General features: G+C 39.3%; 1 protein-coding gene across 1 annotated transcript in view; it reads right to left on the bottom strand.

Annotated features, from left to right (window-relative positions):
• Positions 1-11,506: 11,506 nt before the first annotated feature.
• Positions 11,507-18,679, bottom strand: part of NFKBIZ (NFKB inhibitor zeta) — a 9,927-nt gene continuing 2,754 nt past the window's right edge. The window contains exons 2-12 of the mRNA XM_018565284.1: positions 17,379-17,506; positions 16,717-16,744; positions 16,446-16,543; positions 15,669-16,360; positions 15,437-15,542; positions 14,542-14,688; positions 14,258-14,321; positions 13,669-13,838; positions 12,935-13,045; positions 12,142-12,309; positions 11,507-11,905 (exon numbers count right to left, since the gene is read on the bottom strand). Coding sequence (XP_018420786.1) covers positions 11,852-11,905; positions 12,142-12,309; positions 12,935-13,045; positions 13,669-13,838; positions 14,258-14,321; positions 14,542-14,688; positions 15,437-15,542; positions 15,669-16,360; positions 16,446-16,543; positions 16,717-16,744; positions 17,379-17,506 — 1,766 coding nt within the window. The 3' untranslated portion in view covers positions 11,507-11,851. The remainder of the gene's footprint in view (positions 11,906-12,141; positions 12,310-12,934; positions 13,046-13,668; positions 13,839-14,257; positions 14,322-14,541; positions 14,689-15,436; positions 15,543-15,668; positions 16,361-16,445; positions 16,544-16,716; positions 16,745-17,378; positions 17,507-18,679) is intronic.

The following is an 18,679-nucleotide window of genomic DNA, read 5'->3' as shown; positions in this document are numbered from 1 at the left end:
CCCCCTTTCCTCCCCTGCCAAGCCTGTGCTCGGATCAAGGGTCTGGTATAGAATTTTAGGGGGAACCCCACATTCCCCTCCCCCCATTTCTAGGGGTGAGGATACCTCCTTCAAATTCCTACCAGACCATAAGGGCCTGGTATGACTTTGAGAGGGAACCCCACACACTTTTTTTTTTTAATGGGTCTAGTATTGTTTGGGATTTTTTTTCTTCATAAATGTCAGTTTTGCTGCAGCAGATTCTATACATCGTACAAATGCGCCACTTTACAGGTAGATTAAGGGGACCTGTGCATGTTGTAAAGTAACCACCACTCCAAGCTCACTCCTGTAATGGACTACAATCTCAATACAAATTAGTAACCTAAACATGAGATTGTAGTCAATCATGGGAGTGAGCTTGGATTGGTGGCTACTTTACAACACACACAGGGACCATGGGGGAACAAAAGTAGCCACCCTCCAGAAGGAAGGACAGTGTCAGCATGAATTCAGAGATGATTTGAGGATCTACAGCTGAGTGATACACAAATAACATACATTTTTGTTATTAGTTAAGATAATTGAATGCATTTTTAAGATTTAATTCCTGAGTTTAGTGTCACTTTAAATATGATGTTACTGTCTGACGATGACAACTAGATCTTTCTGAACACAATTTCCGTTTATTATTAACTTACTTTTGTAATTGTGGTTTATGCTAAAGTTAGACTTCCTCTTCTATGTTTCCCTTTTATTATGCACAAATGTTTCTACTGGTGTCTGTTGTGCACACTTTATGCATTTTAAACATCAGTCCTCGGGGGATAAAAAGTCTTATGTGATACTCTAGGCTGGGTTTTAGCAAGCAGCCTGTTTTAACTTGCAGTTCATGTTAAAAGTTGTTTCATTATCTGACATAATCGTGCAATGTTTCTTACAAGATCCAGAATGTTTTTTGTACAGGAAATATGTGTATGTTCACCACACTCATATTTCCAGCCATACAGAGATCTTCAGGCCAAAACGTTGCCTGTCTTTGGTAAAGCAGAGTCACTGGAAAAGGACTGAATAGTTGTGCTCTTGCTTATTATTTTCTTATGTTCATAATTGGAAGTTGAAGCACACACCTTGGTGCAGCAAACCAGCATAAAGTGACCGCTTAGATTGCAAGGAAGCTGCAAAATGCATGTGGTCATATAGTGCTGTAAAAATACCTCAGCTGCATTTTAGCTTTCTATATATTTGCAGCTTTTTTACAATAAAGAACAACTCTGGGCAGAAATATTATTAATCCTTGCAGTGCAAGGGCTAAATGATCGATTTCACCTAGGGATGAAAAAAAACAGATATACTCACCTGAAGCTCGAAACCAGCTGGCTGCCAGGCCGGTCCCTGCAGCCTCTCTCCTCCTCAGCCCCAGCAGTGGAATGTCCCTCAGTGTCCTTAAATCCTTTCATCTTAGACACTGCATAGAATGTGTTGAATCATAGGACCTTAGAGCGCCAGGGCGGTGGGGGAGAGGGGCTGCAGGGACCAATCTAGCAGCCAGCTACAAGGTTCAGGTGAGTATATCTTTTTTATTTTTGTCACTAGAAAAAAACAAGCTCTTACCCTTGCAGTGTGGGGGTAGCCCCACTACAAGGGTTAAGAATATTTCTGCCCAGAGTTACTCTTTAAATTTAACTTCTTTCTAGTAGTATATGAATGAATACATAATTTTATACTTTTGGAAATGTGCAATCATTTTGTGGGTGTGAAAAATTGCTTCCTCTTTTACAGACACCAATGTGTTACCCTTGCTGTCATAAGCAGGGCTAAAAGGATAAGTAAACATTCAAAGTTTACCAACCCATTTTACCCTCAAACACCTCTGATCTTGGAAGAAAGCCCCATAGACTTCTATGCAGGAGATGATCCTATAGATGTCTATGAGGTTCTACTGAGCATGCAAAGACATTGGGAAGAGAAGGCTAGACCGTAGGATGTAATTGTGGCAGGCCATGGCTGCAAGAATCAGTGAGCATGGATCTGTGGGGAAGGAGAGGGGGTTCTGTTAGTGGACGTCAACGTCTGGGTCAAAAAGGTCTTGGCACTTAGCAAATGAACTAAAGTGGATGTACCATGAAAAAATTATTTCAAATCATATTATATACAACACTCACTAATGCTTTAAGTTATAGAATTATACATAAAAATATTCATGTTATGTGTCCTTGCCCCATGTAATTTTCATGTGATACCTGCATACTGATTAAAACACATTACTAAGATAAATATCAAGTACAAAAGCAAACACTCAAAAGTAACAGTGTATGTGTACAAGCCTGAAATGATTCCTGGTACTGTAAACTAACCTGTATGCGAGTGATGACGAAGGGATCATCAGTTATATATCACCAGTGTCCTGATTTCTACTTCCAGTTCACCTAGGCCAACTGTCTTAAGCCACCTTCCTCCTACCTTAGGTAAATTATTAGTCTTCAGCTGGCCTTACATGTACGGATATCTATCCTTCAGCCCAGCAGGCTTCAATTGAAGTTTGTCGAGCTGGGTGGTGTCAGTTGGGCCAGCTACAGACTGAATTTAGGTCGCAATTCAAGTAACGTATGGTCAGCTTTAGTATCAAGCTAACAAATTCAAATGTTCTAGTTACACAAGGCACATCGAGGCTGGGGGTAGAGAGGCTGAAATTATTTCTGGCACCATTTAAAAAACCTGCGTGATGATGAAGGGATCATCAGTCACCTGTTATGAGTCAGAGACATTGATGGGGCACACAAGATGAAACTTCATTCTCAATTAAAGAGTAGTGTTACAAGAGTCACCATACATAACCAGTGTCTGGATTTGTACTTCCAGTTTACCTAGAACAGGGGTCAGCAACCTGCGGCTCCAGAGCCGCATGTGGCTCTTTCATCCCTCTGCTGCGGCTCCCTGTCCAGGGGTGGAACTTCCGCCGGGGGCCTCTGGGCCCTTAGGCTGTGGGGGGGGCCAAGTGAGGTCCGGTCCTGGGCCCCCCTCCCTGGTGGAATATGCGTCAGTGCAGGGTCCCGGGGCCCCGCACTGCCGACGGGCTTCTCAGCAAGGGTGCGGGTCCTGTGACACACCTCCTCTTCCGGCTACTAGTTTGTTACTAGTAGACATTCTAATTACTTAAGGCACACCGAGCCTGGGGGCAGAGACGCTGAAAGAAATAGTTTGCCCAATTTGTTGTAGAACACCTACAGGGCTATTCACTAAAGGGTGAAGAGTTTGGAGAATGCAGGAGAAGTGAACAATCTAGGCCAAAATAGTTGATTTGGAAAAAGTCTCCAATTCAGCTCACTTTCTAGTTCAGCTGTTATCCTAGATTGCTCACTTCTCCTGCCTTCTCCAAACTCTTCACCCTTTAGTGAATAACCTTGCTAGAGTTGATGCCTATAAGAATGGGGTATACTGTAACAATGTAGTATGTCAGTAATTCATATCTAGATGTATGGACCCACAGTGGGTGAAGTACGTAGTACTATAATCCAGCAATGAGAACCCAGCTGGATGGCATTGGCAGACAGGGTGGACTTCCCCTTAGTGTTAGTGTTAGTGTCAATAGCATGAAGTGTGCATCACTGTGTGCCTCCTCCTGGAAGCCCTAGATAGCACTGTATGTTGTCCAATGTTGGCTATGCAAAAATCCAGCCCTGCATTAAAACAGATCCATGGCTTGAGTGCTGCACAAAGGTGAATGTAATGAATGTAAAAGTCATAGATCCACTGTAATATCTTAAAGGAGAACTATGGGGTCAGTGTTTTTCCCCATAGTTCTCCTTAGGGTAACGGGAGGACACAAACTAGCGTCCTCCCGTTACCCTAAGCTCAGTATACCGCGAGCTACAGCTTGCGGTATACTGAGACGCCGGAGCGGATCCCCACTTAGACGTCGGGATCCGCCCAGCTGCGTGAGTGACAGCTGACTCTGCCTATCTAGAGGCAGAGCCAGCTGTACCCGCCCCCTCCCCCGTCCGTTCCGCCAGTCAGCGCTGGCGGATCGGAGCGGGGAGGGGGGGATCCAGCCCCTCCCCTGTCACGGCTGAGAGCTGTGACAGGATCGAGAGGTGAGCGAACGCCGGTATGTGTTCGCTCACCTACCGATCTACTGAGCCGACCTGTGACAGTCTCATTGTCACAGGTCGGCTAGAACTATGAGGTGAGTGGAAATCATTCATGTCATAGTTCTCCTTTAAGGAATGTTTTAAATGTGCTGTTCAGAGAGTTGTGCTCAATATGTACTATGGTAAAGGTTATGTGGGTTGTTTGATATAGAAAATATGTATCATTATATTTTGTGAGAAAGCTGCATGTCATACTCTTCCATTCTCTAAGAGATGGTAGAACCAAATATTATCTAAACCACAAAGCACGAGTACACCTCTTAAAGACTTCCCAGGCAGAAATTACCATAAAGCACATCTCTCTATACAAATCCACAAACACCACAAGGCAATACAATGCAACACAATATGCTATGTTGTTTATTTATTAATGAAGTGTTACTCGGTATATTCTTTTCTTACCGTGTGTCCTCAAAAATTGTGCATTCCCAACTGGAATAAAATGTATCTTTTATTATTGTATCACAGGTGGTCTTCTTAGTGTTTTTTAATATAGATGTTCATGCATACATGTTCTTTAAAGGAGTTTTAAAGTCCCAGTATATACTGTACTATCCAGCTATAACATTACCATTGAAAAAGGATACATACTATAGTTGCTTTTGATGCAATCAAAACCTACATGAAAAAATCAATTTTATGTAGTCAGTGCTGCCTTCAGTCTGCCCATCACTTTCAACAACTACCTGAATTCCCAGTGTGCTTAGCGACTCTTTCCATGCTTTATATATATTGCAATCTCGATTTCTCAGGAATACATAACTCATCATGCACTGTTTCCAGCAAGCAATGTTAATGCTACAAATAGTGACATATAGTATATCTCCCAAGGTAACCTTCCATAGTCTGTGTTATGGGGGAATTGGAAGCCACATGTCCCAGTCCTTGGCACCGCCAGCAACTAATATGCATGTTCTCAAAAAAGAGACTCTTTTTGTGCTAGGAAGCCATTTATATCTGGCAATTACAGGTGTCTAGCCCCCATCCCTAAAAGCCTGTCTACTGCTTTGATAAAAAAAAAGAAACAGTCGTACCTGAGGTTGATGTTTTCCTGTTTCCAGGATTTACCGCCTTGGAGTGCAGATCAGTAGCAGTATGTCATACCACAAGGGACACTAGGTCATCCACACTCCATATTACTGTCCAATGAGACTGCTCCTGTAAGAAAACTCTAACTGGAAAGTGGTATGGTGGTTGGTGGATATGAGTGATAAAATAAGAGTAACTAAGCAAAATTAAATTAGAAAGATGCACAGCTATGATTTTTTTCATTTTAAATGGAGTATAGGTTAAGCTTATGTGATCATGTCAAAAGGAAAATAAATGTATGTTTGCATACATTTAGAATAAGTACTTGGATCTGTATACTGGGAATGGGAAAGGGATGATCAGCATTTTAAACCTACCAGGGCTATATAATGCTATCATTTTAGAAGGAATTTGCTTCTAGAAAGAGATGGCAGAGGAATGAACTCATCACTATGCTGCTGTTTTGTCATTGGACAACAACAGGCTGGGACCTGGACATTGTTGTGAATTAGGATTGAGTGCTATAACTGCAGTGGAGCCTATAGGGAAGTCCAAGACCTAGCTTTGCTGTCAGTCTCACTTTTTCATACAGGTCATGTGCTTTTTAAATTTGATAATACAATACAAAATTGTATTTTCTACATGTGTTACTTTCACTTCTGTGTTCAACTCCGTAAGGATGGGCATCGTCTTCTAGCTGATCCTCATCAAGTGCTCATTCAGCTCGTCCTAGGATTCTGATATTCTTCCATTGATTCTACTCCCCCTACAACGGTTCTTGTGGTTGCCTAACTGATCCAGAGAAGGGTCATATGCTGCAGTCCTATACAATTTCCAAATGGAAAAACTCAATGCCTATTATTCAGGTATAATTTAATATAATAGGTTGAGATTATGAATGAGCCTAGTACTAATCTAAAAAAGATGTAGCCATAAATTATAACATGCAATGCCTGGTAACTTTAGCAGCTGTTCCATCATAGTGAGTAGAGCAGTTTATATTTTCTAATAAGATTTCCATCAGTAATTCATGAAGAATGACATACTTATAAAGGGACCTTAACAGTTGGCTTCATGTGGAATGTGCTAAACCAATGAAATTTATGAACATGATAAAAAAAATGACTATATGAATGTAAGTTTTGTTAGTCACAATATAGACTCTTACACTGGGCCAATAATTCCATTCTGAAAACTGTGCAAAATGAATGTACCCTTCAACAGAACAGAAAAGACTTAGAATGGTATTCACATAATAGTGTAGGGAACCTGGAATAAACACCACAGAGAGTGACCCAACGGGTATATACACATCAACTTCAGGGACAAAATGTTCACTTGCTGCCTAATATATCCCACCAACTTCCAGATGCCATTGTCATAAGATAATCAATGTTATTTACTTTGCCTCTCAGTGGTCATAATGTTATGGCTTATCGGTGTATATGTGATCAAAGTGTCAGTTCGCTAGTGCAAAAGAACATATACAGTGTCCACTGACCACATGGTTTTTGGCCTTTTTTAGGCTCACATATGATGCTTGTTCATGATGTTACAGGCGTCTGCACGTGCATCACTTCCAGTGATGTCATCACACATGTCGCATAATGACATAATTGCACATGTGCATTATCCTGCATGGTGCTGTTTAGGTAGCATAATATCAATATCAACTGATAAGACTACTGCTTACTATGAATATCCTAATATAGGGCCCCCCTTGTTGTGCTAAACTTTCTCATTACTTTAGTTTTATTTTTTTGGCCAATGTACATTGTTTCTTATGAAATTTCCTCCACACAATTTTATAATTTTTTTATTTTTCAAGAAAGTTCTCCAAAGGTATCCCTAAGATATATGATACTGTTTACATGATCCATTACAAATACATCTCGTTGAGCCAAGTTCAATATTCTCCATTGACCTTCTTCTAAAATATTACATTCTAAAATGTTTCAGAGTATATGACTTGAATTGATCTATATCCATTATTTTAATATACAGTACATTGTGTCTGTTGGATAGCAACTAATATAGTAATGTGTCTCATTTTCTGACAGAACAGTGCATTGTCCTTTAGCTTAGCAATCAACTTGTGTCTGAGACACATTTCAGTTGGCACTATGCGTTTCTTAGCTTTTTCACTGTAAACAAAAACTGACATTGCCTTACAGTGACCACACTGATGTGATTCTTTAGGTGGTGTTGGTAGCCATTTTGTTCCTCTCCTTTATATTAATTTTTATGTTTTGTATCCTGGTGACTTTGTACTTATCTATCCCATAGATTTTTCCCCGGTATATATTTCCATGTTCATTCAACAACTCTTTTAAAATCCTCATTCCGCATCACTATCGGCCAATATTTATTCATTGTTCTGCATATGAAGCAGGATTGTGCCGTGTAGCTTTCAATTTTCTAGACTACTCATCTGTTATTACCTGTGTGGTTTACCAAAAATGTCTCTCTTTTCTTGTTTTTTGCCCTATATTAAGCTGCCTTCAGTACTCTTTCCGGATACCCTCAGACCCACTAAAAATATTTATAATTCTTTGTAAAATTCTTTTATTGAAAATTACCGGACCGATTCTATTATCTATTATCTTGTTGAGGATGAGTCTGGCCATGCTTCCCAAGTCCAGCAATGCTCCTGCAGGGAGGTGATTCATCTGGACATCACATTCAAATCACCCCTCACTAATGTCAAGGTGAGTGGTGCAGGCTCTGCGTGCATTAAAGAACTCTCTCCGGAGAACCCCACATTCCATGGGTTCCTCCTGCAGCAGACCCCAGACATGACACTTACAGCATTGTACAAGCCCCATTTTCCCAGTAGGGACAGAGAAAATAACTCTCGGCCTTCTTAGTGAGTCTGAACTTGCATACTAGCCAGGGTCACCTGCTTGATCAGCTCCTCCATTGTTGAAGACTTCAGAGTTTGTGCAGCCTTAACCCATGTCATACACCAGGTGTACTGTCTATTAAATGTCAGTTTTGAAATCAAACATGGTTTCTTTGCCTGTTACTCTGTCCTTCCCACATTCGAGCCCCAGTTATGATATATGGGGAATTCAGCAGGATCGCTGAACACAGGCTTTTCAATAAAATATACAGTTTATTTAACTCAAATAGCTTCACAGCAGCAAAAATAACATAAACAGTCTGTCTTCACTGACCCAAAGGAACATGAAAAAGCTTTGCTTCAGCAAAACAGAAAATAACAGTGTCGTTGACTTCAAGGTGTTTGGCCACAACAAGAATTAAACAGTTCCCAAGCTTTTGGGGTATCTGCCCAGCTTCCCATCAGAGTTTTCAAGTTCCGTAGCACAAACAGCTAAACCTGAAGCTATGCGGCCACAACAACTCTTCACTTGTCTTAACCACCCTTCCCCCAGCAGGTGAGTAACACATTATTTGCCCTTTAAAGGGACCATATCCCAGATATAGAGGAAATATATCATCCTTCCAGGACCCATCCCTGGCTTCCTATACACTGTGAGACAGCTATTCATATATACTGTACATACTACTGTATATATGTTAAAAAAGGGGACAGTAAAGGATCCATTTTAAATAAAAGGGTACTTTAAGATGTCAAACTAGAAAAACATGGTAAGCGCATGAATCTATAACCAGCCTTTATAGCTGGGCGCACATGGGAAGGCTTACAACAATACAAAACACAAACAAATCCCCAGCGCACCTGCCAGCTAGCCTGCAACAAAACAAATTACGCTGTCAACAGTATGCATTAAAAACAGAGGTTTTAGTTGCACAAACTTTTGGGCAAAAATATGTAGAAGCCACACCGCCGCGCCAAGGCACCTCTGCAAAGTGTGGTCCTAACTCTATCTATACGAGTCTCCAAGTGTGAGCATATTAATGCAGTCGTGTTTTGTATTACTTTAAGATGTCTGCTGTTCTATGAAATTGACATGGATTTACCTAAATAAAATGCTAAGTAAAATTATATACACTCTTCACTGCCTTATTCCCACCAACCACTAATGTGTTTATGCCCATACTTTATGGCATCTAAAGTTATTTATGATTACATCTACTTGGTTTTGTAACTGCATTGCCCTGATGTGTCATCGAGCAAAATAATATGTTTTCAGGCACTTAAAAGAATCAGTGGGAACAGGGAAAGAGCTGACAACTTCTGTGTCCACTGACTGAGATCATCTCAACTCTGTTTTCAAATAGGCACTCCTTTGCAATAAAAGAAAAAAGTATAATACTGTACAAGTTCACTAGCATATGCTCTAAAGCACATGTGTAAAACTCAAGGCCCAGGGGCTGAATCTGGCCCACCAGGCCATTTCCTAGACTTCTACTTTCAGATCTAGGTATTAAGTTATTACTAAAACCAGTGATAATCGAATGCAGAGGCAATGCTAACACAGAAGGATTAAGGATCTATTTTAAAAAATGTATACTGTATATTATTTTCAGCCAAATGAGATGTGATGGTCACAGTTGATTGATAAAAATAAAGATCCTTTGTAATTAATCCTTATGGTGAGCTACATTTTTCCTAATTCTCTTACGCTACCTTTTCCCCACCTTAATTTAATTTTCTCATTGTGAAAGAGGGGGCAGTAAGACCAGATATAGGAAAAGAAAAAGTGGGGTTGGATAGTAGAGGGGGAGGAGAAGAGGCAGTGGGACAGGATTGGAGAGGAGTGAGAAAGAAGGCGGGGAACCATATTGTGACTTGGGAAAAAAAAGAGGCATAGCATGGCAAGATAGCGGAGGAGAAGAGGCTGCGCAACAGAATTGTGGAAAGTAGAGTAAGAACAGGCAGGGAGGCAGGATTGTGGAGCAGCAGAAGCAGCTAGACAGGCTTGTGGAGAAGGGAACTAGAGGAGGCAGTGACACTGCATTGAGAAAAAAAGGGAGAGAGTTTCTAGAGGGAGGAAAGTAGATGGCAGCAAACCTGGGTGTGAAGCATGTAGAGAAAAGAGGCTGGACTAAATTGCTAGAAGAGGCAGTAAAATCCATTGTAGAAAAGAAGGGGAGAGAAGCCTGGAGACCACATTATGGAGGAGGAGGCTGATAGGAGGCTGTAAGACTGGATTGTGGAAGAGGAGGAGAAGAGGCAGTAAGACCAAACAGAGGATGAGGGAGAGAGAAAAGCTAGCAAGTTAAGATTGTTGTAAATTTGATAAAGGTTATAGGATACAGCTGGAAGCTTGTGAAATTAAATAAATAAATAAAAAAGCAAGAGCATCGAAGAAAGGTGTACAGTCTTGCTCAATGCAAGAGGCGGAGAGGATGTTATTGACAGAAAACTTCCTCTGCTGGTCGCTGGACTATTTATGATATAACTTGCTCCACATACATCAGCAAGCATTGAAAGTACTGTATGTGTGCAGAGATGGTTACAGCCTAAACAGGTAGAGATGCTGGTCATTCTGAGTGAGGTCAGCAGTGCAGAGATTGATCTTGCTCCGATTTTGCTCTGGGCTGTAGTCAGCCAGCCCAATAATAAACATAGACACCTCCCTGTCAACCTGACCAGTCTCCCCTAAGCGAATGTTGGTGTTAAGGTGTCTGGTGTGGGTGCCCAATGGTCAAGAAGGAAATGGGAGTGGTGCAGGTCCAGATATCTGGTGAGTTCCTGGTTGTTGGTCAAAGGTTGTTGACTTAGTGTGGGTGGCCTTGATGGGAGCATATGGGCTGTTAAGGAGCAGAATATGTAAAGTCTGCACAAGTTATGGTAAGCAGGGCTCAAATGGTTTTTAGGTTTCATGAAAAGCTTAAGCACGTAATAGTATAGCAATTGGATGTCAAACAACTTCATTACGTATTAGAAGAAAGGCCACACAAACAAAGAAATAATTTCCAATGTACAATTTATTAATTGTTTTTATGTTTTTTCTTTCACATAGATATATAGTAAAAACTTCAAAATAATACAATACATTGTCTACAAGACATACTATATATAACCTAAACATAACGTGTGCTTTTTAATCACTTACATTAAATACATATTTAATACCAGCTTTTTATTACATACAATGAAAAGAAAAAAATATATATTAATCTGTCTATTACACATACCCATCCATCAACTTTAAGTATATGTTGATGCATACAATCTTAATAAGTGTAGGTTAAACAAAATAAGTATCTTTAATACCCAGAATCCTTAAAATAAACACTACCATATTGGCTCTACACACTTTACAGACGCTACATATTAATCACTAAGTATCTAACACATCTGTAATATAATCCCTTCATTGTAGGTACATTTATAAATTCTGATTGACACAGATTTACTTAACAATTAGGATTTATTTTGTCTCAAAATATATTTATATTTTTTTACAATCTTATGAAAACAACACTCAATTGCTTGAGGCATCCGCTAATTAAAAAAACAACATGAAAGATGCATGGGACTTTTTTAGTTCCTATAACAGTCATATGTGTTGATGGTTGTTTAGAGAGTCATTTAAGAAGAAAATAAGTGCTCCCAATCCATTAAGGTATAAAGACAATATACAGGAAAACCAGTATTATTACTGTCACGAGTTGTAATAAGGTGGCTACATAATAGCCAACACCATTATATGGTTTCACAGAAACCAACTTTTATTTGTCCTTGACAAAGACAAACCTATTTACATAATTAAAGACCGCCTAACTGGCGAGAGTGTGGAAGTGGATTTTGCGGGAGCTTAATAAGATGGTAAACGCTGCTGCACGGATTTACCCTTGAGAACGCGTCTAATCTGTAAAGGAGGAATGAAAAACAAAGATGATATTATTATAATACAGTGGTTAGACGTTTTCAGCAGTTATCAATTTGCAAAGGATTTTAGACAAATATAAAGCATAACAAAAGAGTCAAGGTTAGCAGACTGTAAGCTGAGGAGTACAGAACCAAGCGGGTTACAAGAGCACACAGAGCACATGGAAAATCTATTTCCTCAGTGTAAAACTGAATAATAATGCAGGAAAGTTTTACCTCTTCTCCTACAGATCCATCTGATACAAGATGTACTGGTTGCTCGTTTTCTAGGTTTCGAGCACTTGGATCAGCCCCTTTTCTCATCAAAAGTTTTACAGCTCCAACCTGAGCTCTTCTGTACTGCAAACTTGCTGCAATATGCAATGCTGCGTTTCCATTGTAGGCCTAAAAAGACAAAGGATTTTGACATTTTCTAAAAGGAAAATAAATCTGGTTTTCCCCTCCTAACACAATGAAGGCATATATGGTTCTGTCGATAACATTAATGTGTAAAATAAAGTAACAGCAAACAAATGAAGACTCTTTAGAATTTGACTCTTTTAGAAATGTCAAATTCCTGTCACATGCTGTGTTCTGTGGTTCAATCCTGCAGCTCCTATGTGATTTATGTGACCTGTAGTGATATAGCAGCCAGTTCAGGGAATCCCTGTGCATGGCGGGGGTCCAGGAAATGGACACCCCAGAAGTGTGAATTCTAAAGATTCTTCAGTCTGTGTTTTTTCAGCATTACAGTTAAAAATGGCACCACAGGCAATAGGAAAAATGAGTCTTCTTTTCTGGGAACACTTTATTCTACACACTGATTTTAGAGACAAAGTCACTTCACTTCGTACAAGATAGAGCAAAGAGCTCTTTGCAGTACTTTGCAGAAATAATCCTGTTAATGTGCATTCTCTTACTATTACTGCTGTAACATCCAGCACCCCTTGCCAAGCTAATGACTTAATGAAAAACAAGCCATAGAAGGACTAAAGGCAAAATTTTAATTGTGTGCATATATATTACTTACCTTTGCATTGATGAAGTTTAGACAATTTGGCAGATCTAAAAAGAGACTCATCAGTTCAAGGTTAGCTTCTTCACAAGCCAAGTGCAGAGCAGTACGTCCACTTTTGCGATCCTGTACAAGAAATACATAGGTGAGAATCCCTCAAAGTTTTTGCTGCTATGACAAATGCATTCAATTTGTCAGTGCATCCAACAAAATAATTATTAGCCTCTTCTACTTTAAACATTGTGCCTAACTTGTAATTATTATTACCTTAAACAAACCTGTGCCCAAACCATGGAAAAACCAATCGCTAACCCAAAGTGTAATGACCCTGCAGCACTTGGTAGTGCACCTGCAGGTTGGCAGGCTGTGTTAGTTAAACACTCAGCAAGAACAGATCAACACACTCCCATGTCAACATCTATTTACATTCTATAGCCTGTCTGGGGAATTGCATGAAATTATAAAACAGGCTCATAAGAAAAGGCTGCAGTGTTACAGATGGGAGGGGGAGCAAGCAAGGTTAGCAAGTATGGCAGACAAAACGACTTGAATGCAAGTTGCTCTGGCTGTGAAATTCCAATTTGACTTACTGCTCATTACCCTGTATTGTTTAGAATCAAAGAGAACCTCTTTGACAGGCATTTGTGTGCTAGGTACGCACATGTAATTAGTGTGAGTTCTATAGCTTAGGTTTACCTTAAAGGTTAGAGAAAAATAGAAACTTTGAACAATGCAGCAAGTCAACTTACTCTTGCTTCAACAGAGGCACCCATCTGAAGCAATGTCTTAACAGTGTCAACCATTGTCTTGTTCTTCATCAGCAGTTCATCTGTAGCAGGACCACAGTTTTGCTGATACATCTGCAGTTGCTGGACGATGGAATTGTGTGCAAGTACTGCACAGTGTAGAGGAGTCAAACCTATGAAACATAGGGCATGAGTTAAAGTGCATGCATGGTCTATGTAGTAAAATAACCTGAAAGCTTGAGTAGACAGGTGATATGGCTAGGCTATACACTGGGTCAAGATACCATGCTATCTTTGTTATACTAGGCATGCAATTTCAAACATTTCAAAACATGTAAATATGTACTTAACCATTCATATGTCTTATATTTTTGGATTACCTAATAAAGATATTTTTAAGTAACAAGGTTTGTGGCTGTTTTAATACTAAGTTTTTCATAGTGTAGTTTTACTGTCAGTACCTGGTATAGTTTATATTTATGGCACTTTTACTGTGTATTTTGGATCTGACATTATAGATCTAGAGCATCAGGTCCGGTATATGAAATGATATAGTCAGGTAGACAAAAGTAGATTATATCCCTATGCTTACCATCATAATTTGTTTGGTCCACATCAATGTATTGATTGCTTGCTAGAATGCCTTTTTGGATTGCCTAAAATAAGAGAAAAATAAAATGCTTTAAAAGAGGGATAATATGCATACTAAGCAAGAAACAAAAATTAAGGATGTAAAATCCTAAAAGCAACACATAGAGAATATTTGCTTTTTTTACGTGCATATATTAAAAAAGGCTCAACTATGGTTAATAAATATCTAAAAATAACACAGGTTACAGTATTAGACTATACAGTGAAGTGTTGCCTATATCTCACCTGAAGAACTTGTGAGTACCCTTTTGCAGCACAGACATGAAGAGGGGTTCTTCCCCAGTAATCTGTAGTGTTGACTTGGGCCCCAAGGTTGATCAAATCTTGAACTATCAGATGGTGATTGGCAGCTACAGCTACTTGCAGGGCACTCTGAAATGATAACAAGACAAAAACATTACAACAAATGTAGAGTCATAAACATCTAAAAAAGACCAACTTGATATAAATTATGTTTGCACTCTGCAAACGTTTTATTATATTTGTATATATATATATATTCATATATGTTTGCAAGATTAGTCAAACTAACTTATTTTATATGTAGTCTCTGCCTAATTGTATGCAGTACAACACAGTGGTGATGCTTAGGGATTAATAAAAAATTATAAGATATAGGGATTTGTAAATTAGCCTCTGAGAGCCATTTCTAGTTGCCAATTTTCAAATACCTTTATTAAAATTGGTGAAAAATATGGAAGAGCATGCCTTCAAATATGTTATTATTTATGTATATAAAATCATTTCTTTAAGATAAACACTGAATTAAAAAACTCAGAACAGCTTATACACCTTCCCTTTAAGCCTAGGATTTGCCCGACACGTACAAGGAAACCAGAATGTAAAAAAAGAAGTAAAGATAATTCAAGATAAGATGATAAAATCAAGAACATGCAGAGAAGCATGCATGAAACCTTGTAGTTTGGACTTTGTTCTTTTATTAGTCATAAAAGGTTGTCATGACAAGCCTGAATGATCCCAGTTTCTGATTAACTTTTCAGACTGTCACATTTTTTGCAGAAAGAGGAACTACATATTCCTGTGAAATGTCCTCCATCATTTGACCAAACACCAGCCTACAGATAGATAAATGTACAGTAAATATTGCTTGACGGCTTACCTGGTTGTTATGTTCCTTAACATCCAGCATATTAAGGGCAGCCATCTTGCAAGCCAAGACATATGACATAGCTCTTTTTCCTTGTGCAACTGCTATGTGAAGGTACCTATGATACACAGAGATACATATTAAATCACTGACACTATCTCCACAAAGTAAAGCAAGTTTTTTTATAAAACATGTTATCTGTTTGAAAAAAAATAAATCAATGACAGGCTTAAAAATTACTTACGTATCACCATCTGCGTCTTTGGTTAGAAGATGTTCATGGGAAACATTGGCCAGTTTCTTTTCCTCTTGCTCAATCTGCCAGTGGAAGAAGGATTTACCAATCTGCAATGGGCTCGACCTGTTTGCATCAATCTGGCACAAAGATGGGGAAACACTTGGGGGTGACTGGGCCAGGTTATGATCTACAAATTGGGTAGAAGGTGGGTTCAGTGGTGGGCTGAACTTCTCAGCGGGCATACTTGACTCTGTAGATCTGTTCGGAGATGTCATTTCAGGTGGGGATTCAATAAGAGACAGGTAGCTCTCGATGGCACAACTCTGGAGCACATCATTTGAACACATGGCTTCTGGATAATTCTGGATATTACTGTAGTTATACTCTGTAGGACACTGTGGAATGTTTTGAACTTGGGGACGACCAAACTGGTACTGGTTATTCTTGTTCTGTGGAGAGCAGCTTCTGAATGCTTGATTGGCCTGAGGTGGTGAATAGGTTTGTGCTACAGGCGCATCTTGATAGAAATGGTCTGGGGTATTCATCCAGTTTACTAGCACAGTGTTCAGGGAAACTGGATTTGACTTATGTTTCAGGTTCATTATACTCTGAAGCGGATCCACATTTGATTCCGTACCACTCTCACTCTTTGGAGTTTCATCCATGAGGTCACAGGATTTTGGGGTACTTGGTGGTGTCTAAAGGAAACATTTATGGGTTAAGCAACTGAGGCACTATTGAAAAACGCTAGTGTATTATAGTTTTAGGTGAGCATGCACTTACCAGGAAAGAACTGGATTGGTAGGGGCACGGTTTCTTTGCATCTGGTGCATCCGACATGTATTCAATAAGCCGCTTTTTGTTTAATATATTCTTCAGTTCTGGAGGAATAGAGAAAAATAATGATGTTTACACCAAGGGAGACTGACATGTCACTTGCTACAAGATAGTTCCAGGTCAGTAACTTGAAAAGTATTAAAGCCAGAGACAAAATCTCTAAGTTCATTAATATATATTCCTTGATATATTTGTTGTATGGTGAAAATAAACCTACCAGTGTACTGTTCACAGCTTTGTTGTTTCTGTAAAAGAAAAAAAAAATGATGTTAGTCAAACATCATTAAAATACATTGCACTGTAGCCATGAATTACTACACAGTGCAATTGTGTCAAATCACAAACAAATAATAATTTATTGACTTTTTCTTATTGTTCATTTTACAAAGCACAAACATAGGCCCCTTTCACACAGGCGTCTGTCAGTTCCAACCAGCAGGGGATCCGTGCACAGATCCCCTGCTGATCAGAGCAGTTCGGAATGGATTTCACTGTTCTGACAGTTGTGTCTGTCCAGTTCTTTTTCCCACCATCTTGTCATGAAGGAAAATACTGAACTTACCGCACTCATGTTGGTCTATGGGGAATCGGATGTAAACGGATATGTGTTAGTTTACATCAGATTACCCTCGACCCGCCACAATCAGGTCCGCCAAAACAGAAATCTCTTCTGTTTGGTTTTCTGGACCTGGACGGAGTCCTAAAAAGGACCTGATCGGAATGCCTGCCTGAAAGGGGCCATAAGCAGGAGCACTGTTATTTACAATCATTACAACAATAAGAGGGAACATTGAGCCACAATGACACAGTTGTAAAGTTCTTTGTCAGCTATATTTTATTTTTCCATAAAGAACCTTGGTATGAAAAAGGAAATCATACCTGACAATCCACTGTGCCATTGTTAATTTGATTTCTTAGCTGATTAAGAAGTTCCCTCACAGGATTTCTCACTCGGACCCCTTGGAAGTTCCCTTTTGAATGGCGTCCTATCCCACTGCGTTGGCCAGCTAGATAGGAAAAAACAAATTGTTACATTGTTGTCATCCATCCAAATGTAACAAAACCAAGTTTATCCCAAACAGTAAACAAACAAAAAACAACAACTCACAGACATCATCAGCTTTAATCAGTATGAGCAATACAAAAAGCAAGGATGAGCAGTAACCCATAGCAACCAATTAGATGCCGAATGCCATTAGCATGGCTGTAAAAACCAGCTAAGGGTTCAAATTTAAAAAAAATTTCTTTAGCATCTGATCAATATTCTGGATCTGGAAAGGAATCAGACTGGATCATTTAAATACTATGCAAGGTTAGACCATTGCTGAAATAAATCAGAATTGTTTTATTGCCTACAGTACAGCTACGTGTCAGGTTGATTTTGGTAATTAACTATTCGTACCATGTTAATAAATAAAGTTAAAACTGGCTATTTCTGTAAAGCAATCAATCAACATAATCTGGCTGCGCAAAATGGATGAAATCAGACTGACCGTCGTGTGTCTACCTTTGTCCTAATTATATAGGGTTAAAACATGTTTGATTCTCCGTTTTAGGCCTACAGCAGCACCTGATATTAAATACAGTCTATACCGCTACTAGCACCGCAGCTCATTCTTAAGAAAAAATGTCTCATCTTTATTTGTGTAATTGAAATGATAAAAATCTGGAGTAAAAAACGTCACAAAGCCTTGTTCAGTAATAAGTGAAATGAGCAAAGGAGCCTAAGCTGACCATAAACTAATAAACTTTCAGCCAATTGACAGAAATTTTGTTGAAGGAGCCGGGCTGAAATTTGTTGGCCGACCAGTGACTACAGCCAATCAGCTAAAGCACTTTGCGGCTATTCCAAAAGCGGTGGGCGCCGGCTGTCAGAATACAATAATCCGGCCAGCGAGATTTTCCATCCATACTGTTCAGCATGGGTGGAGGAATCTGTTTGATGTCTTTCTTTAAGAAAACATAAAGCTATTAGTGTATGGCCAGTTTTAGTGTACAGGCAGCGACCCACATTTACTAGACATCTGATAAGAATTCACAATGCTGAAGTCAGACAAGATGGAATCTGAGTGGTTGCTATGTGTTGCACGGTGTTCCTTGCACTCTTTATTAAATAAGGACATAAATCTATCATCGCATGCCATAAACCAGCACATAACAACCCCAACAATATATATATA

Source organism: Nanorana parkeri, unplaced genomic scaffold (assembly GCF_000935625.1).
Source record: "Nanorana parkeri isolate BGI_ZX_2015 unplaced genomic scaffold, ASM93562v1 scaffold827, whole genome shotgun sequence".
Taxonomy (NCBI): domain Eukaryota; kingdom Metazoa; phylum Chordata; class Amphibia; order Anura; family Dicroglossidae; genus Nanorana; species Nanorana parkeri.
This window is presented reverse-complemented; position numbering and strand designations above follow the sequence as displayed.